Here is a 20,614-nt window from a genome sequence, read left to right as displayed (position 1 = left end):
AGCTAGAACAGAAATGGGGAGGAAAATTATTTCTGAAGGGATGAAAGAACATCTTACTGGAACCTTATGTAAATTGTTATTGATCCTTTCTGCAAGATAAAGTTATATGACTTGGCATTGTGTTGCCACAACAAAACTTAAATGTAGTCATTGTCTTTAACAACTCTATTAATTAGGGAATAGCAACTCTAAAGTTCTTGGTACTGAAAAACTCTTTAAAGAACCTAAATATGTTGTTGAACATAAAGTGTAACAGGTATAAGTTATTTTATCAGAGATAACAAACTTGGAGGGCTGGATTTTTGCTTATCTTTTTGGTTGGAGTCAGGAAAGTATTGCAGAAGTTAGTAATCCTTAGGAAATACCTGCAAGCCAGCAAAAACAAACAAACAAACAAAACCCCCAAACCAAACAAAGAAAATTTGCAAACTTTTTAGCTATAGAATTATAAAATATGAACATCTACTTTCAACTTTAGAATTGTAAAATTTGAGTGTCTTCTCCTGTCTTACCAATTTGACTCATAGCTTGGGTTGGCTTCTCTAGTGTAGTCTCAAATTGGATGATTCAGTGCTTGTTTTCAGAAAGGTGAAAATACTGAGCTGTGGTTGGGAGAGCTGCTCAGGATTTCTTAGCAAGACATAAAGACCAGGTGTTTAGCATGACTGACTTAATGTAATTGTTTCAAATTCAAGAGAATATACCCCAAAGGGGAAAATTTACCACAGTTTGTTTGCGTAGTTTTCAAACAAACACGCATAATGCCTCTCTCAGTGCTATATAATTTTTAGAGGTAGGGTTATCTATTGGTACTTTAAAATCAGTTAATGGTAAATTAAATTTTAATCTCTATACATCAATGTCAGGTACATGAAGTGAGACAGTTTTGTAAATAAATTTTGCTAAATGTTTTTGAAAGGCTGTAGTGGTTATGTCTGGTTATTCCTGAAATACTGTTTGTGAAGAAGAAAAGTTTTACTTTACTGGGAGATATCTGTGTTTACTTGAGAAGATAAGACTCTAGCACCTGCTTTCTCTTAAAGGGATACAACATGACTATATTTTTAACAGTTACCACTGCAAAAGCTAGATAGAAGAAAAGGTCTGTTGGAAGGATCTTGGAATTGTGCAGGACTGCTCATTAAAACTTTATTTACTTTTAGCTCTGCTGTAGTACCTTTCATTTGACTGCAATTTAACTTCTTATGCAGTGAAGAATGCTTTCATATGAGCAAGAGAATATAACTTGTTTGTGAATACTCACAAACTTATTTTTAGTTCTCTTGATATCCTGGCCAGTCTTGAAGTTAAGACCCAAGCTCTTACAATTGTGCTATAGTAAAGGAAAAACCCTGACTTGTATTCGTCTTTAGTTTTCTTTTTCAGGTTGCTTCTTCGTAGAGTAGCCTTGGGCTGAAGAAACAAAAAGTAGATTCGATAGGGTTGTTTTGAAAGTGATCTGTGAAATTCTTTATTTCATTTGATTGCCTTTGAAAACAATTGGAGCAGTAGAATCAGCAAGCAGATACTAACCTACCTTGTAAGGTCATGCTCGTCTGGTTATGTGATGATTATAGTTGTATCTCTCTAAATGCTGCTTTTACTTCAAGTGATGTAGTAGTGAAACATACTTAAACATTATACTTAAATATGCTGGCATAAAATCAGGAAATGGGGTGATACATAATTTAACAAAGCAATAATTGTGTTTAAAACATTAAACTTGTTTTTGAAACTGAAAATGTGTATCGCCATGCATCCAGTGAGAAAGCTTTGAAGCAAGTGAGTACATTCATGATAATTTTGTTTTACATTCACTACGTGAAGTTACCATGGTGAATATATGCCTTTTCAAAGACAGAAATAAGTAAATGTGTGTAAATGCAGTTAAATTTTTTACATTATATATTAAATATATAGTATATATTAAAAAAACCTACCAAAATACACAACCCCAAAAAAAACCTCAACTGTAAAATCATCTCACACAATGATGTTAAGGTTGAAAGTTACGACTACACAGAAATTGAGTAAGATGGCTGAAGATAATGTCAAAGTGTTTTGTCCCCAAGTCTGTAGCTAATTGATTGTCTAATGTAAAGTTGTCTGGTGCTATTCCTGGTTCCATGCGTTTCTTTCTAAGTCCTTAATTACTTTTCTAGGATATATGGTAGTTGCATTGCATAATTCTTTTTTAAACTTACAAATTTTCTCCAACTTTTAAACAAGGTATCTTTTGAAAAAATTTAATAGAAACACTTTCTTAGCTTTTGAGAGCTTTGGATATGTTTTATATTGATTTGGAGCTATTAGCATAAGCAGTGACAGAAAGTCATGTACAGAACTTGACCATAAAAAAGGTCAAGCTTTTATGGCAAGCTTCAAGAATTTTCCTGATTTCTTCAATGGAAATTGTAGAGGGTGTAAGTTCAATTCTGTTAATGGAGAGTCTGCAGTACAGTTGAAGAATCAGACTGTCTGGATGCAGTGATGTGTTGGTTGTCTCCTTGCCCAGTCTCTCTGCCCTCTTTACACGTTTTATGTTTTTATATAAACCAGTCAAAAATATTAGAAACCCTATGGAGGTCATAGTAGGAATGTATTTCATAATGGCAATGATGTCTAGTTTTTGTGAATTTGGGCACACACATTTCCTGTTAATGACTGTTTAATGTTTTAGTGCAGTTTAATCCTTGTTTTGTTTAGAATTTACTGTCAGTGTTATGGCATTAACTGATTCAGGTCAAAAGGGTTTCTTCCTGCAAGTTGTCAATCAAGCAGAGACTACTGAGTTGCAATTGGATTTTTCTGTGTGCTCTTGCTCCTTCAGAGAACTGGTTGTTGACTGTCCTTTTTTTTTAGCTTTAAGTGGACACTTCATTACAGGCAGTTCTATGCTATGGTTACTTATGTCTGTGTACCTTAATGTTTTCCCTGCCCCATCTTCTGAAGTCTGCTCTTCCACTGATCTGTGTGGTGTGGTTTCTTATTTTCAATTTCTACTTCTACTTTCAATGCAAACTGGCAAACTCTAAAGCCGTAATAGCATTATCATATAATTTCCAACATTGTTTCCTTTCCTTTAAACAGTAAAACTATCAGGCTTACATAAGTCTTTGTTAGCAACTACTTGATTACTTTTAGGCTAAACGACAGACCAAAAGATTGGAAGTCCCTGCCAAATGAACAGTGTGAAACATCAGGTTCCATTTAGAACACCTCAGCAGAGTGCTCTGTGTGTGGATTTTCTGCCACACAAGGTGATTTTTTTGACTAATGTCCAAAAGGCACATCTCTTGCTTATATGAACAATGTGTTATAATTTCCAGTGGGAACTAGAGATGTGAAAACAGCATTTTTTTTATGCTGTGGCCTTCACAAAATCTTTCAAATTCAGTGGAATTATGTGGGATTGTATTTTTAGGTCAGGTTTTGTAGTTATGTGAAATACAGAACGACCTAAGTAAGGTTATGAATGCATTCTTTTGTATCAGTTTGTCTGTAGTCCTACTAAAATGGTTTGAAATTTTTGAGAGGTTCCACCTTTGAATAGCACATAAGAGCACATCCTGAGAAACAGATTCTGGAGAACAACACCAGCAGAACGCTCTAATAGTTCAAATACAAGAAGCCACCACTGAGTTTTGCAGGATGTATATTAAGAAAAATCTTTAACAACAACAACAACAAAGCTGCAAATAGTTTTTATATCTAGCCTTTATAAAACTTCAGGCATCCACAGGGTAGGTGACCTATCAGACCTTTTAACTGATAGATTTATTTTTCAAGACACATGCAGCATCCCTGAATGAATAACTGACTTGGCTGGTAGGAAGATAGAAACATTTTTAGTAAGTGTGTTACTCTGAATATAATTGCTTCTTGTCTTCTTCCTATAATTTCGTCTCTTGTTCCTACTCTGGAAGCAGTGTAGAAGATAACTTCTTTTTTTTTTTTTTTTTTTTTTTTAATTTTTATTTTTATAAAGTGACTTAAAAAGTAAGTTTGCTTTCCACTCCTCCAAATGAGTAGCAACCTCCTTTAACTTTGCAGAAAGTCTGTAGATATTTTTTTTGCTTATGGAAGCATGCTGTGATTGAAGATTGTTCCTTAAAGCAGAGTACAAACCTGCAAAGGAGCTTCCAGATACTTGGAGGCTGATTTGAGGCTGAGTAGTTTCATCACTTATAAAAAAAGGTTTTAATAACAATTAGTGCTGCTTTTTTGCTAGTTTTAGAGATTGTTCTAGCATACCATTGTTGTGATCATTAGAATCTGAATTTCAGTTTTCAAGTTTGAGTGTTGCTTGTAACTAATATTTATTTGTTCCTATGCATGTAAGTAGAGAAGTTCTCATCATCTTTAAGGTCTTTAAGTATAGCGGTTCTCTTCCTGCTAAAGGTCTTTTAGTACAGTCATACAAAATAGTCCTCTTTTCTTAGTGTTCATATAAAAAAGTTGAGCTCTTTGGCTTTGTGTTATCATGAGAGTGGCTCTGTAGCTGTTCCTCATATCTTGAACATTAGAAGCAAAAAATACATCTACTGCTTTGGAAGATTTTGTTCTTAGCATTCTCTTTGTCTAGTACATATGCATTTTCTTTTCTGGATGCCCTTCTGGTATGGTTTAGAATTGCAGTTTTCTTTTTGTTGCTGCATTATGTGTGATATATTGCCAAGAATACACAGTGATCTTTTCCCCCATGTTTCCAACTAATTGCTTCAGTTCCTTAACATGAAGGATGGTTTCTACCTCAGGCTAGTAGAGGCTTTAGGTCACTGATTTTTTTAAACTGTGCTGGTGACTTGTGTTAGAAGATGTTATAGAAATATGAACTGTTATTTTATGTAGACTGAGTTCCATTCTTTTTTTCTGGCAGTGAATGTGTTAGTAAGTTATTTCTGATAAGATTATTATGTTCATGCTCTGTTGCATTTTGTCCTGTTGGCTTTTAATTGCTTCAGTTGATATAATTTATGCTGTCCCAAATCTGTTCTCAGTGGATGATTCCCTAATGTTCATTTCATTAAAGGGCTCTTTTTTCTTTAGTCAATAACAGAAAGGCCTGACTTGAGAAACTTTAATGATAACATCCTTTTAGCTCTGTATGTCTTTCCAAAATGAGTGTTATCCTTTCTTTATAAAGTTTACCTACTCTGCATTTCTCCTACTAATCACAATCATTCGAATCAAGTTTATATATTATATTATGCCTTTGAAATGTAGCTAGGTTGAATGAGTTATATTTTCTTGGTGTTAAAAAATCAGTTGTTTTTCTTAATAAAATCTGTTAAATTTCTCTTTGACTCTCTACTCTTTATTAATTTTCATCTTATTTGAATTTTTTTACTTTCTCTTATGTCTTATAATCTTGTTGAAAAGTAAGTTTAGTTGTTTCATATTGTCCATAGATAACAGGTCAAAAAGACTTATTACTGAGCTCACTATGTAGGTGTTATTATTCTGTTTTCATACAATAAAAATTTTTATGCATTTAAGATACTGCTTTGTGTACAAGCTTGACAGCTCTATTCTTCCTGATTTGGGGCAAATGATAAACTTTCCTCAAAACTGAGAGGAAAAGAGTCTTCCATTTTTCATTCTCTTATTTCATTGGTATTCTTTCCTTTGGGATATACCAACGTCCACATTTCCTTGCTAGTGAAAATACGGGCAAATTGGACTCTTAATTCTTGGAGCTGAGACTAAAAATAATCTTCACTTAGTCCTCATTGTATAGTATCATTGATTCTTCCCCATTTGTAGCAAAAAAATCCTTGCTACTTGCTTTGCTATCAAGAGTGTCTTGACATTCACTTTTCACAGCCTTTTGTTGTGATGCAGCCTTTATTGAAGTACTGGAGCAGGATGCTAAGAGAAACTGGGGGCTCCCCATCCCTGAAAGTGTTCAAGGCCAGGTTGGATGGAGCTCTGAGCAACTTGGTCTAGAAGGTATCCCTGCCCCTGGCAGGTGGTTGGAACTGTGTGATCTTAAGGGTCTTTTCCAACCCAAACAATTCCATGATTTTGTGACAGCTCTTAATTAACCAGTGCTTTTTCTGTACTTGTGAGCAGTCTCTTCCCTTCACAATTGATATCCTTATATGCAGCAGGGGAAGGTTCCAGACAGAATAAGCACTTTATATCTTCTTGGGATACAGTCTTTATGTAGTTCCTGCATCTTTGATTTGAAAGGGATGGAGAGGGGAAGGCAGCTTCCTTCTTGATGAAATTCTTTTTCTAGCCTGCTGAAATAACCACTTCACTGATTTACTACAGCTTCCCTTTTTGCAACTTAACATTTAGTTTCTGTTTCAAATGACTAGCTTCTCTATGTTAGCCTTATTATGGAAAAAGTTCTATTGTAAATTGTCACTTATTAATCCTGAAATAGTTTTATTGAAAAGAAAATTCTACTGGGTAGCACACTCTGGTTGACTTTTTTTTAATTTAGACTAGTAATTATCTTGGGAGGTTATCCTCAACAGTAGGTTTTTTTCTTAGAAGAATCTTTATTTCCAGGTATTTGTACTTCAGACTTGAAGGGTTTTACTGAAAGGTCTTAGAGTTGCCCTTTCCAGAAGCCCTTTTTAAAACTAGATTCTGGGCACGTTTAGATTAAAACTATTTGCACTGTACTTGTTCCCAAATGGTAGAGCACTTCTCTTTTCCTTTACATAAGAATGTTTCCATTCTTATGTAAAGGATGTTTCCAAGTTAACACTCTTATTTCCAGGGATTTCTTGAAAACGGTCCATCCAAACAACTTCTTGATAGTAAATATTAAAAAAACCCATCATCTTAGTAGTTGGATTTTTCCTTCTGTTTCTCATTCTTCCCCTCACCATGGTTAGCAAAGAGTTCTTCCCACATGTATTGTTTTCCTTGTAAAGCAAAAGATATTCAAAACTTAGGCTAACCCTAAAATTCTATTTATGAAGGATTTGAACATTAGGAAGCTTGACACTGATGTTTCCTTAGTTCAAGGAGGAGTAAGGGAACAGAAATCTCTATGTATAAAATATTTCTTTTGCAATTTTTTAACTTTATTTCTGCAAAGCTTATTACTTTGGTGAGATTTTGTCTGCTTTCCACCTGCTTTCCCAAACTGTCTCCCTTTGATACAGTGAACTTTCTATACGCAAAAAGCAGCACGAAGTTGTAACTTCGTTGTGGTAGTTGGATCTTGCTTAGACTAAATTAATTCTGCATTCCTGACTATTGTGTTGTTAGTGTCACTTGCTTGAAGTTCTATTTTTATTTTCCATCTCTTTCTGTGAGATACTTCTGTTCATTTCTTCTGGAATAATGGGCAAAATAGAACGTAAAGCTAGCATTGGTTTATGTTCCTCTTTCACTAGTCCAGAAACTCACTTGACTTTTAGGGAAATTACTTGTAGTAAGAAAGACCTGAAAGCAATAGATATAGCAGCCTCTCTCACTGGGGGGGATGTGCAGGGGTGTGGATGTATTGTAAGACTGGGGAAAAGATTTAGAATTCTTGCCTTTGTCTCAGCCTGTAAGAGAGTGAAAACAGTACCTAACTCACAGGATTTTTGAGGCTTGAGTTGTTAACTTTTTAAAGTAATGCTGATGGCCTCTGGAACGTGCTGCAGAAGTGCACAGGGTTACTGTCTGAAGGCTGAATATCATTGTTTTTTGTTTTGTTTTGTTTTCCCCTTTCCTGGCAATATATAGGCCTACCACAGTTAGGGAAAGAATTTTGTTTGGTGTCTCTTTAAAGAAAATGCAAAAGGGCTTTGCTGGGGAGAATAGAAAGGGGCTTTCTGAAGAGGTGCTGAAGACATGAAAATTCAGAGTGGTGATTGGTCACCTCTGCTTGATTGACAGGTTGCAGGGAAAAACAAAAACCCATTTGTTCTGGCTTAATGGAACTGGAAAACAGAAAATGAGTATCAGGTAAAAAATCCTTTTTTAAAATCTTTGCAGTTCTCCTATAAAAGGTGGAGTTTTTACGCAAATTTACTCCTTCCCCACTCCAATAACTTAGGAGAAGGAATTCTGGAAGCAGGAATTAGTTGCTAAGCTGTGTAATGTGGGTTGTCTATGTCAGTGCGTTTTCCAGGGGGCAGGTGTTGTGGAACACCTACTGGGGTAGCTTAGCAAGAAGGCAGAGGATGGAAAGGGTGCAGTGACTAAGGCCTGAACTGGGCCCAGCTTTCTGGTTAGGCTCATTAGCAGGACGTTCAAGGGGAAGCTTTTATTTTCACTTCCTATACTGTGCCTGCTTTGTGGATAAAGTCTGTCAGTTTCTACTGCTACCAATTTGGAATCTTCCATGAACGTTATTACAAAATTCACTGGAAAGTGAATAGCTAAAACTGTAAGCTTTGTTTTAAAGTAACTTCCATCTAGCAGTATACTGTCATAAAGATTTTGTAATAAATTTCAATGTCAGCACCACAGTTGTGAGAATCATAATTAAAAATTATTAATTTCTGTTAATTATTTTGTATGTTGATGTATTTCAGATTGAAGGACAAGGACATGGTGCAGTTTTTGACTGCAAGTGCTCTCCTGATGGACAGCATTTTGCATGTACTGATTCTCATGGTCACCTTCTGATTTTTGGCTTTGGTTCCAGTAGCAAGTATGACAAGGTACAGTGCAAGATGTTAATCAAAATATTTGTCTGTGTTGAATGCATTTGTGCAAAATTTTCTTCAGAGCTTCATTTCAACAGGGCATGTCTTGACACAATTTTGAGCCATTAGGATGGGATATTTTGGATGCCTGTTGTTGACAATGAGATTTCTTTTACTGTCTTTTTTTTAAATTATGGGAACATTCTGTTAAGCTACTGTTTTCAGGGGAAGTTCAAAGTTATAATAATTTAAAAATAGATTTCAAAATTAACCAGTCACTATCTGTTCTCTTAAATGACAAAGTTACAAGTGTCTACTAATGGATCCACATGGATAATGTGAATAAGCTGCAGTGGAACTGATAATTGTTACACATTTACTTGAAGTATTTTTTCTGGTTCCTAAATAAGCCCCCCAAAAGTGGATCTGTAATAGAACTAATTCCTGCTTTCTATATTTAAATATTGCATAGTCTGTAAGAGATTTATTTACAGAAAATGTACTATGTTTTAGTGATGCAATTTTACATCTGTTAATGAAGTACCATCATGGATGCCTTTATGCTTACACAGCAATATTCCACCATTAGTGTGATTAAAATATTATACCTTTATTCTAATGTCATAGTCTCTGCGCTCTGTATTCTGAGTGTGAGTGTCCTGCCACAGACCCTCATGACTGTAAAGATAAATGGTGTAATTTTTTTTCTTTGTGGAGGAACATGCTCTGGGAACCATACAGTTTGCAGTGTCCACAAGATCTTAGTTCTTGTTTTACTGCCCAGGAAAGAAATGAGGTGTGTCTCTTCTCCCTTTTCCTGAGACTTGAGTAGACCTATCTGCTCCAGTTTCATCTCCACTTCTGGTTGCTGACACTTGAATGTTGTTGGTGAAGTGCTGTTTTCTGAGTCTTGCCTCTTTCTTTGGATCTTTGGACTCAGGCTGTTTTTGAAAGCATTTTGGCAAACAGCAGTGCAGAGGGTCTCTCTTAAAGGAGGGAGAGCAAAAGGAATTTTAATCTTTGTCTTGTAAGCTACTGGATTTCTTTCTGTAGTCTTACAGAAGGATTTGCATTTGGGGATTTATTTTTTCTCCTTGTTTCTCAACTATGATTTTGAAGTCCTCAATACAGTCCTCAAGCTGCTGTTGGTATCCCTCAGTTATTAGTAACTCTGCATTTCCCCTTCCATTCCAAATAAAACAAAGAAATAAAGACATCACAAGCAAGGAAAATCAGGATTATCAGATAATTTTCTTTGGGATTCAAGATTCTTACTGTTCCAGACTTTTAAACCTGTTGTAATAGGAATATTTTTCTTACCGTGTCCATGGATTGCTTCAGGTTTCTTTTTCTCCTCAGTTATTTTGGAAGGATGTAGTTCTCTGCTGCTTTGAAATACTGGAAATTAAATTGAAACTGTGAGTGAGTCTTTTGGTCTTTGCTGTGATAGATAAGAATTTTCCCTTATACTACCATTTGAGGATTTACCTGTGAGGGATTAAATCTGTTTGTAGAATGAATACAGTTGCTTTTCCCTGCTTGAATTCTACAGACCCTCGGCTGTCTTGGGTTTTTTGCTGTAGCCCCTGAGAAAAGATTATGTTTTAAATTTTTCCCTTATTGAATGATTTAAAATAATCCTCTACAGCTGTTGCTGTGCCAGTGTTTCTCTTGGCATTCTTAATCATAGAAGAAATGGGAGTAGATAGGACTTATATTTTGTTACCACTTTAATCTCAATCTTCCACTCACAGAAAACTCTGCTTGGAAGTGTCTTCCATGTGTGGTTTCATCAGCTCCGTTTTTGTCTGACCTGTTTTACGGGAAAATGTAACTGCAGATAGGTACGTGCTGGAGATGGTGGGGTTTTTCTGTCTTTCTCCCCTCAGATACTGGGGAGGGTTTCAGACATCTTGTCAGACTATTTTCTAGTAGGACAGAATAGATGTGTTTTTTGGCCTTTCAAGTATTTCCCATCTCTGTGGGGAAATGAATTTTATAGAAGAAAGAAGCATGATAAGCTGTCCTGTAGTCCTGCATTTTTGAATTGACAGTGATTATAGCTGTGATAGTGTTAACTCTACTGAGAGAACAAGGTCTTTTTTTTTTCTACATCTTTGTTTTTTCATGTTATGTTCAGATAGTATCTACATTTCCTAGTTGACTAGAACCAATGCCTCGGCTTTCTTTCCCCCACAGTGTGATCTTGGCCACAATGAAGATTAATGCGTTGGAGTGTTTGTTTTCTGTTTGGTGTTTATGGGGGTTTTGTGGGGTTTTTGTTTGATGATACATATTTTTGTGAAGTAATTCTTTCGTGGGGGAAAATAAAAAGAATACATGTGCTGCTTGTTTGGGGTTCCTTTAGCCAATCTTAGCTGAAATCTGAGTGTATCATCACCAGAGGTGAGCTGAGTTCACTGTCAACAGGGCACGTGCACTTCAGCAGTTCTTGATTAGATGGAAACTTGTCTGGGAATGCCTAGCAGTTCTGAAGTGTAAGGTACTATTCTGTTGAATTTAAATCATAAAATATTCTAGTTGGAAGGGACCCACTAGGATGGAGACCAATTCCTAGCTCTGCACAAAGCACATCATATGCCTGAGGGCATTGTCCAAATGCTTTTTGAACTCTGGCAGGCTTTTGCCATGACCACTTTCCTGGGGAGCCTGATCTCTGAGCTTTCTAAGGCATTTGTTTCTGCACACTGCCCAAGCCACAGCAAGTTGAAAGTTCATGTATGATGAGCTGGTGCAGTACTGAGGAAAACCTCTTTGTGTAACTGTGCCCATTTGGAGAAACTGAGCATTTGGAATGTGTGATTGGAGGAGAATCTGTCTAGAGCTCAGACTTTTGGAAAGCTTTTGTGCTTACTCCCAAGCTTGGTTTGTGAAGTTATATGAATAGTAGACTCATATGCAAATGGTGATGTGATGTCATTTTATTGTCATCAATTTAACCTCTAATAATATATAAACAAATCTCATTGTTAGTGCTTCTGGCTGGTTTTCTGATGGAATGTCTAATTGTTCTGATTTTTCCAGTAGGGATGTTCTACCTGAGAGTTGTCTTGAGCCTGTGTTCTCCAAGAAATGCCACATTATCTTATGGAGTAGAATATTGTTATTTACTCTCTCTATTATGCTTGATTGCAGTATAGAGTACACAGAAGTGTAATTGCAACAAAGTGCCTTGTGATCTTGTACCAGGTCTTCCCTTTGCTTGCAAAACCTGGGATGCAGACAGACTACACTGTACAGCCAAGACACAACATAAAACTCACAGATTGTATGACCTTGCCATTGGAAAGTCTTTTTTCTCAGTGTGGGAAGTACTTAGTAGGAAGATTTATACTAGGTGTAAGTGATGCCTGTTCTATTATGTTTTTTGGAGGCATTGTAAGTCCTCCTGGGGGGCCTGTCTCTATCATATTGAGCTATTGTGGGATGAAGAAACAAAGGTGGTAATCAGACCTTGATTTTTGTCAGTCAGACACAAGAAAGCATTTTTATCTTTCTCATTCAGCCTCTGTTAGCAAAGAATCTGGCAGCAATATTTCATCCAGTCAGCTTTTTACTGCAGTAGGATATCACCTTGTCCATATGTGTTTTGTAAGAATAGTCTTTTGAATCTCTGAAGTGAATTCTTTGCCATTGCATCTTTCTTTGTATCTTTCCAATTTCTTCCTGTTGTTATTTTTCTGCGTTTTTGTGAGGTCTAGATCCCATAATTCTTATGATTTATTCCAGTTCTTTTTTTAATTCATTTCATATGGGTACACTTTCTGATGATGTAGTTGACAAAGGCCTGTTGTCATCTTCATTTCCTGGCCTTCTTGCTTCCAGGATGGGAGACATTTTTCACTGAGAGACCAGACCTCTGAGTAGCTGCTATAATCTCTGCCTTACTGATTTCTACATAACAAGTTACTGGAAACTGTGTTCTGGATTGGTCATGATAGAGCATACTCTCCAGAAATCAGAGCATGTTCTATGACAACTTTGGGCATTCCTCTCTCCATGCTCAAAAGATAAGATTTTTTTGAGATCTCTATGCATTGAGTCAATATTTTAATTGTTTTATACTGCACTGGAAGTTGTAATTTGTGTGAATGATGATTTTATGATTCGATTTTCACTTGTTTGTAGTTCAACTGAATACATGAGCTGCCACGTAGTTTGCTTGCCTGTTGGTGGGCTTGGGATGTGTAGTATATGCATCAGCTTCTCTTCTGTTCACTTTTTCTTTTCTTCTTGTGCTTCAATATTTTTCTTATTACACAATACTGAGATACATGTGCCAGTGAGGGATGAGCATGCATCTTTTTGTAATTATTTGAACAAAAAAAAAATTCTTCAGTCTTGAGGGTCTGTGGAAAGTCGTCTATAATAAATTAGGAGAAGGTGCACAGAAATCAAAAAGAAAACTTAGTGAAAAATTAAATTTTTATTTGACTTTATTTTATTGACTTAAACTTTTTCTAATACCTAGCATTATAGTAAGGATATATAGATAGATAGATGGTGTTAATATATTTGACAACATTCTGATCTAATAAATATTTTCCCTAGTCTTCTGCCTGCACCATATCTCAAGTCTGTGACATAATTTTTTATTATCAGAAGATCTATTCATATATTCAGACTATGGAAGAAAATTTATAAACTAATACATTAATGCTGTATTAATGCTGTCAGATGTCTTCTAGTAGTTAAATATCACCCCATTCCCCTATTCTTTAAATGCTTCCCACCCTCAAACATGTGGATTATTCTCTTTGCAGTGTAATATAGAAAAGAGTACTTTGAAAGAAAATAATAATGGAGTCATTAAATGTTCCCCTGGAAACTGAAATAAACACATCAGCTTATAGCCCTGGTTTTTGCAAAAGTGACCATGGGTACCTCTGTTAAAAATACTTTTGGCAGTTCTCTTCTGTATGCTTTTGTAATAGGTTCTTTAAAAAATTGCAAAATGGCTTTGTTTACAGATAGCAGATCAGATGTTCTTTCATAGTGATTATCGGCCCCTTATCCGTGATGCCAACAACTTTGTCCTGGATGAACAGACACAGCAGGCTCCACACCTTATGCCTCCCCCATTTTTGGTTGATGTGGATGGCAACCCTCATCCTGCAAGGTATCAAAGACTAGTTCCTGGTCGTGAGAACTGCAGGGAGGAACAGCTTATTCCTCAGATGGGAGTGACATCTTCAGGTATGGAAAATTTCACTACACTGAGCAGTACTCTATCTAGTTACCTTCAGTTGTTCTGCACTTTCACTTTGTCCTTTTTCTTCATTTATGGGCATAGTAGTTCATGTAGTGTGGAAGAATTACAATGTCTTTGGCACTGATTGTTTGTGACAATTTCACTTACAGTATTGTCATCAATCACTAGTTGATGCTACAACACCAGTTAGCTCAGAGTTCATTTCATTACTGGAGCAATGTATAATGCTGTGTGAGCTCTCAGTTCTCTTTGGGATAAGATATCCTGCTTTAGAAAACCTAGGCGATAGACTGATCCTCCACAGATCAGTTAAAAAAGGTAACACCTACAAGACTGGAAAAATGAGAAGACATCTGAAGCAAAATTCTCTTCCTCTGTAGTTGAAGACATTCATTAATTTTAAGCTTTGGTGATTTCGTTAAAGGACTGAAGACTTGATAAAGATACAAAATCTTGGAAATTTGTTGAAAGTTTTATTCTCATGCACATCGCATGAGAAGAACATGCATATATTGGGCCAATAGCTGGCTGTTGGAAACTGCCTAAAGGTGTTTCACATGGGTAGGGATGGAACAACAATGGCTACTTGTTAGATGTCACTAGTTTGATGTTAGCATGAACAAGTAAATAGTGACTGATGAAATTAGCTTTAAATGTTTTCAAGATAAGCATTGTTAACTGTTTGGATATTCTTGAAAATATGTGAGAACTGTTCCTGTAAACTGTAGTTAATATGTTCATGATACTTAAGCCTGTGGTGTGTCAGACATTCTAGGAAGGGTAACTGAGAGTGTTTTTACTAAAAAATCTCTTTATCCTTATTTGTAAATCTCAGCATTATAGGGCAGTGAATATTTAAATATTTTTAGTGGAGGATTTCCATATTTCCTCCAAAATTACAGGAAGAAATGCTACCTGAGAAGCAACTGTAAGAAGGAAAACGTCCTTCCTGGTGAATGTGAATCTCTTAGCTAGTGCCTTTGAAACAAAATTTGATTTTTAGGGAAGAATGCTACTTTAGTTCATTGTTAAAGTATGAATCCATTGCATTGTGAAATTCTCCAAATTTGAAAATGTCCTGGGCACATTCTTCAATATATTTTGAAACAAGTCAGACTCTGCACACAGACCCAACAAAATTAAATTTAGTGGTCTGTCTGCATGACACATGAATGCCTTTAGGAGAATGATGTCCTTAGGATTTTGTGTAATAGCAGAGAGACATCTGCCAGATTGACAGGTGATGGAGAGACACAAGACCTTTTTCTACCTTTATACAATATAGCAACAATGCAGTTGTATGCAGACCTAAACAGTGTTTGTATATTTTGTATGTTCTCTTCCACTAAATAAGTTCCTTTTCTTTCTGAAGCTTTGTTGTAGGATTGATGCATCTCACTCAGAGCACTGACCATTTATTTCTTGTTAAGTTTTCTGTAGGAAATTCTAAGAGTAGGGGGAATTCAGATAGTCATACTTGATTTATTGCCTTGATGAAGCTCCTTTAAACCAGATGCTTTGTAAAAATCAAATATACACCAGTGTCTTTATTATTTCATTTAAAAAGAAACCACTTGCTGTTTCTTGCTAAGGCATTGTCTCACAGGCTACATACATAAAAACATTTATTTTGTTTAGATAGCAGTTTCCTTATTTAAGACCATTCTTGGGTTATTAGTAGTATTTCCCATTGTTCTCAGTAGACAGTGTGTCTGCTCATGAGATTGACAAATTAATCTGTCTCACTTACATGAGTCAGAAAACATCCATCTGTGGTTATACCAGAGCTCATTCCATTATTCCAAGGTTCTGCTGCTTTAGGGAAGTTGACTTCAATAACCTTTAAAGCCTGAGAGCACTATCTTAAATATTTATGTTTTTTTCTGCACACTGTTAAGTGATAACAGCTTCTGTGCAGCCACATAATCAAAGCTCTTTATTTCATAGCACAATTACTGTAATGTCTAGTCTTTGATCTCACAAAATGCAGTTTATACTGTGATACTTCTTTGGAATCATGCTTGAAAAATAATTTCTATATCTTGTTTCTTTGAACATTGTTATTCCTCATTAAAAGTTTTGCAAGTTCTCTTTCTCTTGACTAAAGCTTCCCACCATTACACTCCACCATCTCACTATTCTCTGTGGAGATGTCTGACTTGTTTTTGAATCAGCACTGTAACCCGTGTCTTTTTCTCTATACCTCTCTAACTGTTTTTTGTGATCATTTTAGGTATAAAACCAGGTTTTGTGTTCATGCTTATGTGCAGTGTATTTTACTTGCTGCTCAGAAACAGTATTATCACCTTGTAATCACTTTTTTGGAACTGTTTCCCCTCTTCTATCCACAAGACCTACCCAAAAGGAGGTTTCTTGGTTGTTTTACATACCAAAGAAAATTACCATTACGTGATCTGTGTGGTCATTATGTCCATGTAGAGCTCAATTAAACATTTTAACTGCTTGGTGTTCTACAGTTTAGATAATTATTTTCTAATTCAGTTAGACCTTCTTGATGTAGTTCTTTCATTGAAGCTTATAAAGTGGTTTTTAATGTATTTGAGGCTGGCTAATCTTGCATTTGAACAATTTGCATTGACTGAACTGACAAACAACAGTTGTGTTAAGCTTCTGTGGCTTGCTGGCACTTGATCAAATTTAACCTTTTGTTAGAAGTGAAATGTGGTCATCTTGACCTTGCTCCAGAAAATAATAATGTTCTCAAACATATTAAGAAAAGAAGTTGTCCTGTTTTAAGAAATGGCAGTTAGAAAAATAAGCATTAGCCCATAGTTACATGTATGATAATTTACTGTACTTGTTTCAAAGTTAAAAATTAAATGGGCTATCTGTAACAATAATTTCCTAAAAATTTACATTTGTATCTTGTTCTCCTGTATATTTTACTTCACAGGATTGAATCAAGTTCTTAGTCAGCAAGTAAATCAAGAAATTAGTCCATTGGATAGCATGATTCAAAGACTCCAGCAAGAGCAGGACCAGAGACGTTCTGGGGAGGCAGGAACCAGTAGCACCAGCCGGATAAGCAGAGGTAGATTCACTGGGGGATGGGTGCTGAGGCTGGGAGGTGGAAAACATAAATCCCTTTATCTTGTTCGTGATCTGTGCATTTTGTTGAACAAGTAGAAAGGAGGTATATGGAAAGGAGCTGTAGAAAATAGTATTTCTGGTTCCCATGGGGTTTTTTGCCTTTTGCAAAACTTTGGAGTTCTTAATATTACACATTTATCTTTGTTATTGTCTCCTCACTCAGGGATTTGCAGCAGCTGTGTTCCCTTAGAAGTAATGACCCTGCTGTTTAATCTGGAATTGATCATCTAGTTGTTTGAAATCTGACTTCTTTCAAATAAAGACACGGGAGGAAGAAAAGTGGAAGGAACTACTTATTTCAATGCAAAGTTGTTCCATGTTTCAGTGTCTTGCACTAGACTACAGAGTAGTTTTCAACAACTAAAAAATTATGGTTAGCAATCTACTAGAGTAGGCAGCATTAGCTTGTGTGCATGAGGATATGGAAAAATGTTGATAAATTTCTCTCTCTATTGTGTAGGTGTTTAAAGGCTCTTGCATGTATGTGTGGTTTTGTTTTGGGTGGGTTTGGTTATTTTTAAACTCTTTACCATTTCAGGGCTTTGTCTGTAAATTTTACAACTTGATTCCTGGTTTCCAGTGTTGAGGCTTTCTTTTTTTTGAAGGTAGACTGTTTAAGGAGCACACTGATTCAGTGAGATAGGTCACTGTTCTGTAACACAGATCTAGAGAGCAGTAGCAATAGTCAGCTTTGCATAAATGCTTTCAAAGGTGTTTTTAAAGAAGCAAACATTTGCTTCACTTCAGATTTTTGGTACATCTGCTTCTTTTCAATGTGAATTTTTAAACAGAGTGCTGCGGCCCAGTATCTGTTTGTGCTGTATTGTGTTGACTGTAGAGACTGCTGAAATACTTACACTCAGTTAATATGATTTATTTCTAAGTAACAGGTCAAGTAAAGTTATTTTTTTCCATTGCATTCCTAATTTTTCTTCTCAAATGCTTCCCTAAGAATTTCAGATCAAGAACCATTGTTTTTTTACTTTTTAGGGTCTGTAAGCTCTACCTCAGAAGTACATTCCCCACCAAATATAGGGTTAAGGCGCAGTGGACAAATTGAAGGTGTGCGTCAGATGCACAGCAATGCACCAAGAAGTGAAATAGCCACGGAGCGGGACCTTGTGGCTTGGAGTCGCAGGGTGGTAGTGCCTGAACTGTCTTCTGGTGTGGCCAGGTAAACTTAGAGAGAGAATTTTACTTTGGTGAGCTTATTTAAATGAAACAGTTTTGGAATTCCTATTGCCATTCGCATTGTCATTTGTTTTCTATTTTGTTATCTCCAATTTCTTTTCAAGTCAGTTTCAGTTTGAAATCACTTATTTGTGTATCACTTGGAAAATCTTGGAATTCCAGAAGGATTGGGAATAAAAATTGTTCATTTAATGAATGACACAGTAATTGAACTAGTATAGGTAATGGACTCTAGTTGCCTCAATATCTTCTGACTTGTAGCATAAGATTACATGTTTTAATTCCTGTCATTATATGGAATTTTATGGCTGGAATACTGACCCAATCTATTAAGTGCCTGAGATGAATTTTGGTTTCCAAATTGGAACTTTAATTTTTTCAGTAATTACCTCTTGTGATTGGTACTTAAATCAGTAAGTCAAAAAACCTACTTGCCATAATCAAGCATAAACTGCTCTGTTTAATGGAATAAGATGAAAACCTTACTTTGTTTGAAAAAAGCTAATTTAAAGCCATATGCTAACTGTGAAGAGAGCTGCTGTTCAAAGAATGTTATAGATGTTGAATGTCTCTATTCCTTGGTTTGGAATAGATTTTCCCATTGTAGTAATGTCTTTTAAAATTAACATCTCAGTTTTCTTTTTTCAGTAGGCAGGAAGAATGGAGAACAGCAAAGGGAGAAGAAGAAATAAGGGTGTATCGATCGGAAGAGAAAAGAAAACATGTAATGAGTCACATTCCAAGAGAAAACAAAATGCCTACTTTCTCTAAGGTAAGCAGTCCACCTGTAACTTATCACAGAATGAAGCATAAAATTTCATTGAATTAGTTGGGTCACATAAATTTACATTCCTCCTCTCAGTTTTAAATTTACAAACCAGGGTGCAGGAGTTTGTTTGCCTCCCCAGAATGAGGAAGCCTGTCTGTACTGATGCTTTAGTATGTTCTTAATAATAAACAACACGGATTGATTTCAGAAGTGGGGGGAAATCCCTGCAAATCTGGTCTTAGGGACATGATTTGCTGTAGGGAGTCTGTCACTGTTAATCAATACACCCTGCTGCTGTTGTCTGTTTGACGTACCATTCTGTGGAAAGGTTCTATTAAAGCTCAAGTCACAGTTCTTAATTTCAACGCATTAAACACATCTCCAAATAGAGAGTTGGGTATTTGCTCTCATGGTACCCTAGAAATCATATTGTGGGCCGTTATGAAATATATCTAAGTCATGCTTTTTGCTAGAGCTGGGAGTACATTTTGAGAAAAAAAGAGAACAGGATAGATTAAGTAGAAGGAAATTAGTTGTATTAAGAATTAAAATGTCATAAGTGACTTGTTTTTTTTTAACATAACTTGCAAAGGAATTCTTATCTTACATATTTTGCTGGTTAACAAAGTTGAAGGATATATATTCTATACAAACAGAAAGGTTTTATGTCTTCTTTGTTTAAAATTAGTTTTAACTGTGAGTTCTACATGCTTATTTATGCTTTTCTAGCTGAACCAATTATGTTTTTGTAATAAAGGAACTAAATTCTAGCAACGGTAAAGGAGAAGCCATGCTTTGGGTTTTATAATATCCTTAATATAGAGAAGACTCTTTTCACCCTCAATCAAAAGCTTGTAAAATGCAGCCTTCAGGAACACCTGCAAATGGGAGCAATTACAATTAAAAAGTAAAAATCACTTATGGGATCTAAGGAGAAAAAGAAGTAAATGAAATAGAAAGAACAAGTAGGAAAATGACTGCAGCTCCTAGCCATTAGAGTACCATACGTAATGCCTGTGCTGTTTATTGCTTTGCTTTCTTGTGAAGAAAGGAACTGAAATTAAAAGCAATCTGAAAATAAGTAAATTCCAGATGCTTTGTAGTCATTCTGTAATTTTTAATGACGATGAACTAATTTTATATGTAGTAGAGTAAGTTTGAGATTAGAAAGTTTATATTTGATGTAAAAATTGAGTATTGTTTTGCTACTTTATCATACTCAACCAAAGTAAAGATTCCAAAAGAAGTGATGTGAAGGCTCCCCTACCCAGAGTCCCCACAGTAATTTAACTTTAAATTTCTTTATTAAATTTCTTTCTTCTTCCTTCAAATTTTTTTCTTATATTAAAATTTGAGTGCATTGCTATCTTAAAAATGGTACTTATGCACTCTTGTCAGTTCTGTAGTCACCAACATTGAGTGTTTTCCCAAGATACACTGAAAAAAAATTTGTTCACGTTTGTCTCCAGGTTTTGTACATTGAGGGGGAAGCTTTATGTCACATGACAAGACTCATTAGTGAAATACCAGGACATCAGAAGTCTTTTTAACTCTTTTTTTTCTTTTGGGAGTAATTTAAAATGGGCCTGACAAATTCAGATTTTAACAAAGTTTTCTCCTGTCTTGAGGGCATGTATTTTGGTGGTGAATTATACACTTTTAGTTTAATTAAACAGTTGCACTGCTCAAGGGTTTCTTTTTTAT

General features: G+C 35.7%; 1 protein-coding gene across 1 annotated transcript in view; it reads left to right on the top strand.

Annotated features, from left to right (window-relative positions):
• The window catches only part of PHIP (pleckstrin homology domain interacting protein), a 107,014-nt gene that overhangs the window by 45,493 nt on the left and 40,907 nt on the right, over positions 1–20,614 (top strand). Inside the window, exons 16-20 of the mRNA XM_066315049.1 lie at positions 8,493–8,621; positions 13,598–13,823; positions 16,754–16,891; positions 17,941–18,124; positions 18,790–18,913. Of these exons, the coding sequence (XP_066171146.1) occupies positions 8,493–8,621; positions 13,598–13,823; positions 16,754–16,891; positions 17,941–18,124; positions 18,790–18,913 (801 nt within the window). The remainder of the gene's footprint in view (positions 1–8,492; positions 8,622–13,597; positions 13,824–16,753; positions 16,892–17,940; positions 18,125–18,789; positions 18,914–20,614) is intronic.

This window comes from Sylvia atricapilla, chromosome 3 (assembly GCF_009819655.1).
Source record: "Sylvia atricapilla isolate bSylAtr1 chromosome 3, bSylAtr1.pri, whole genome shotgun sequence".
Classification (NCBI taxonomy): Eukaryota; Metazoa; Chordata; class Aves; order Passeriformes; family Sylviidae; genus Sylvia; species Sylvia atricapilla.
Note: the sequence above shows the minus strand (reverse complement) of the source record. Positions and strands in the feature narration are given on the sequence as shown.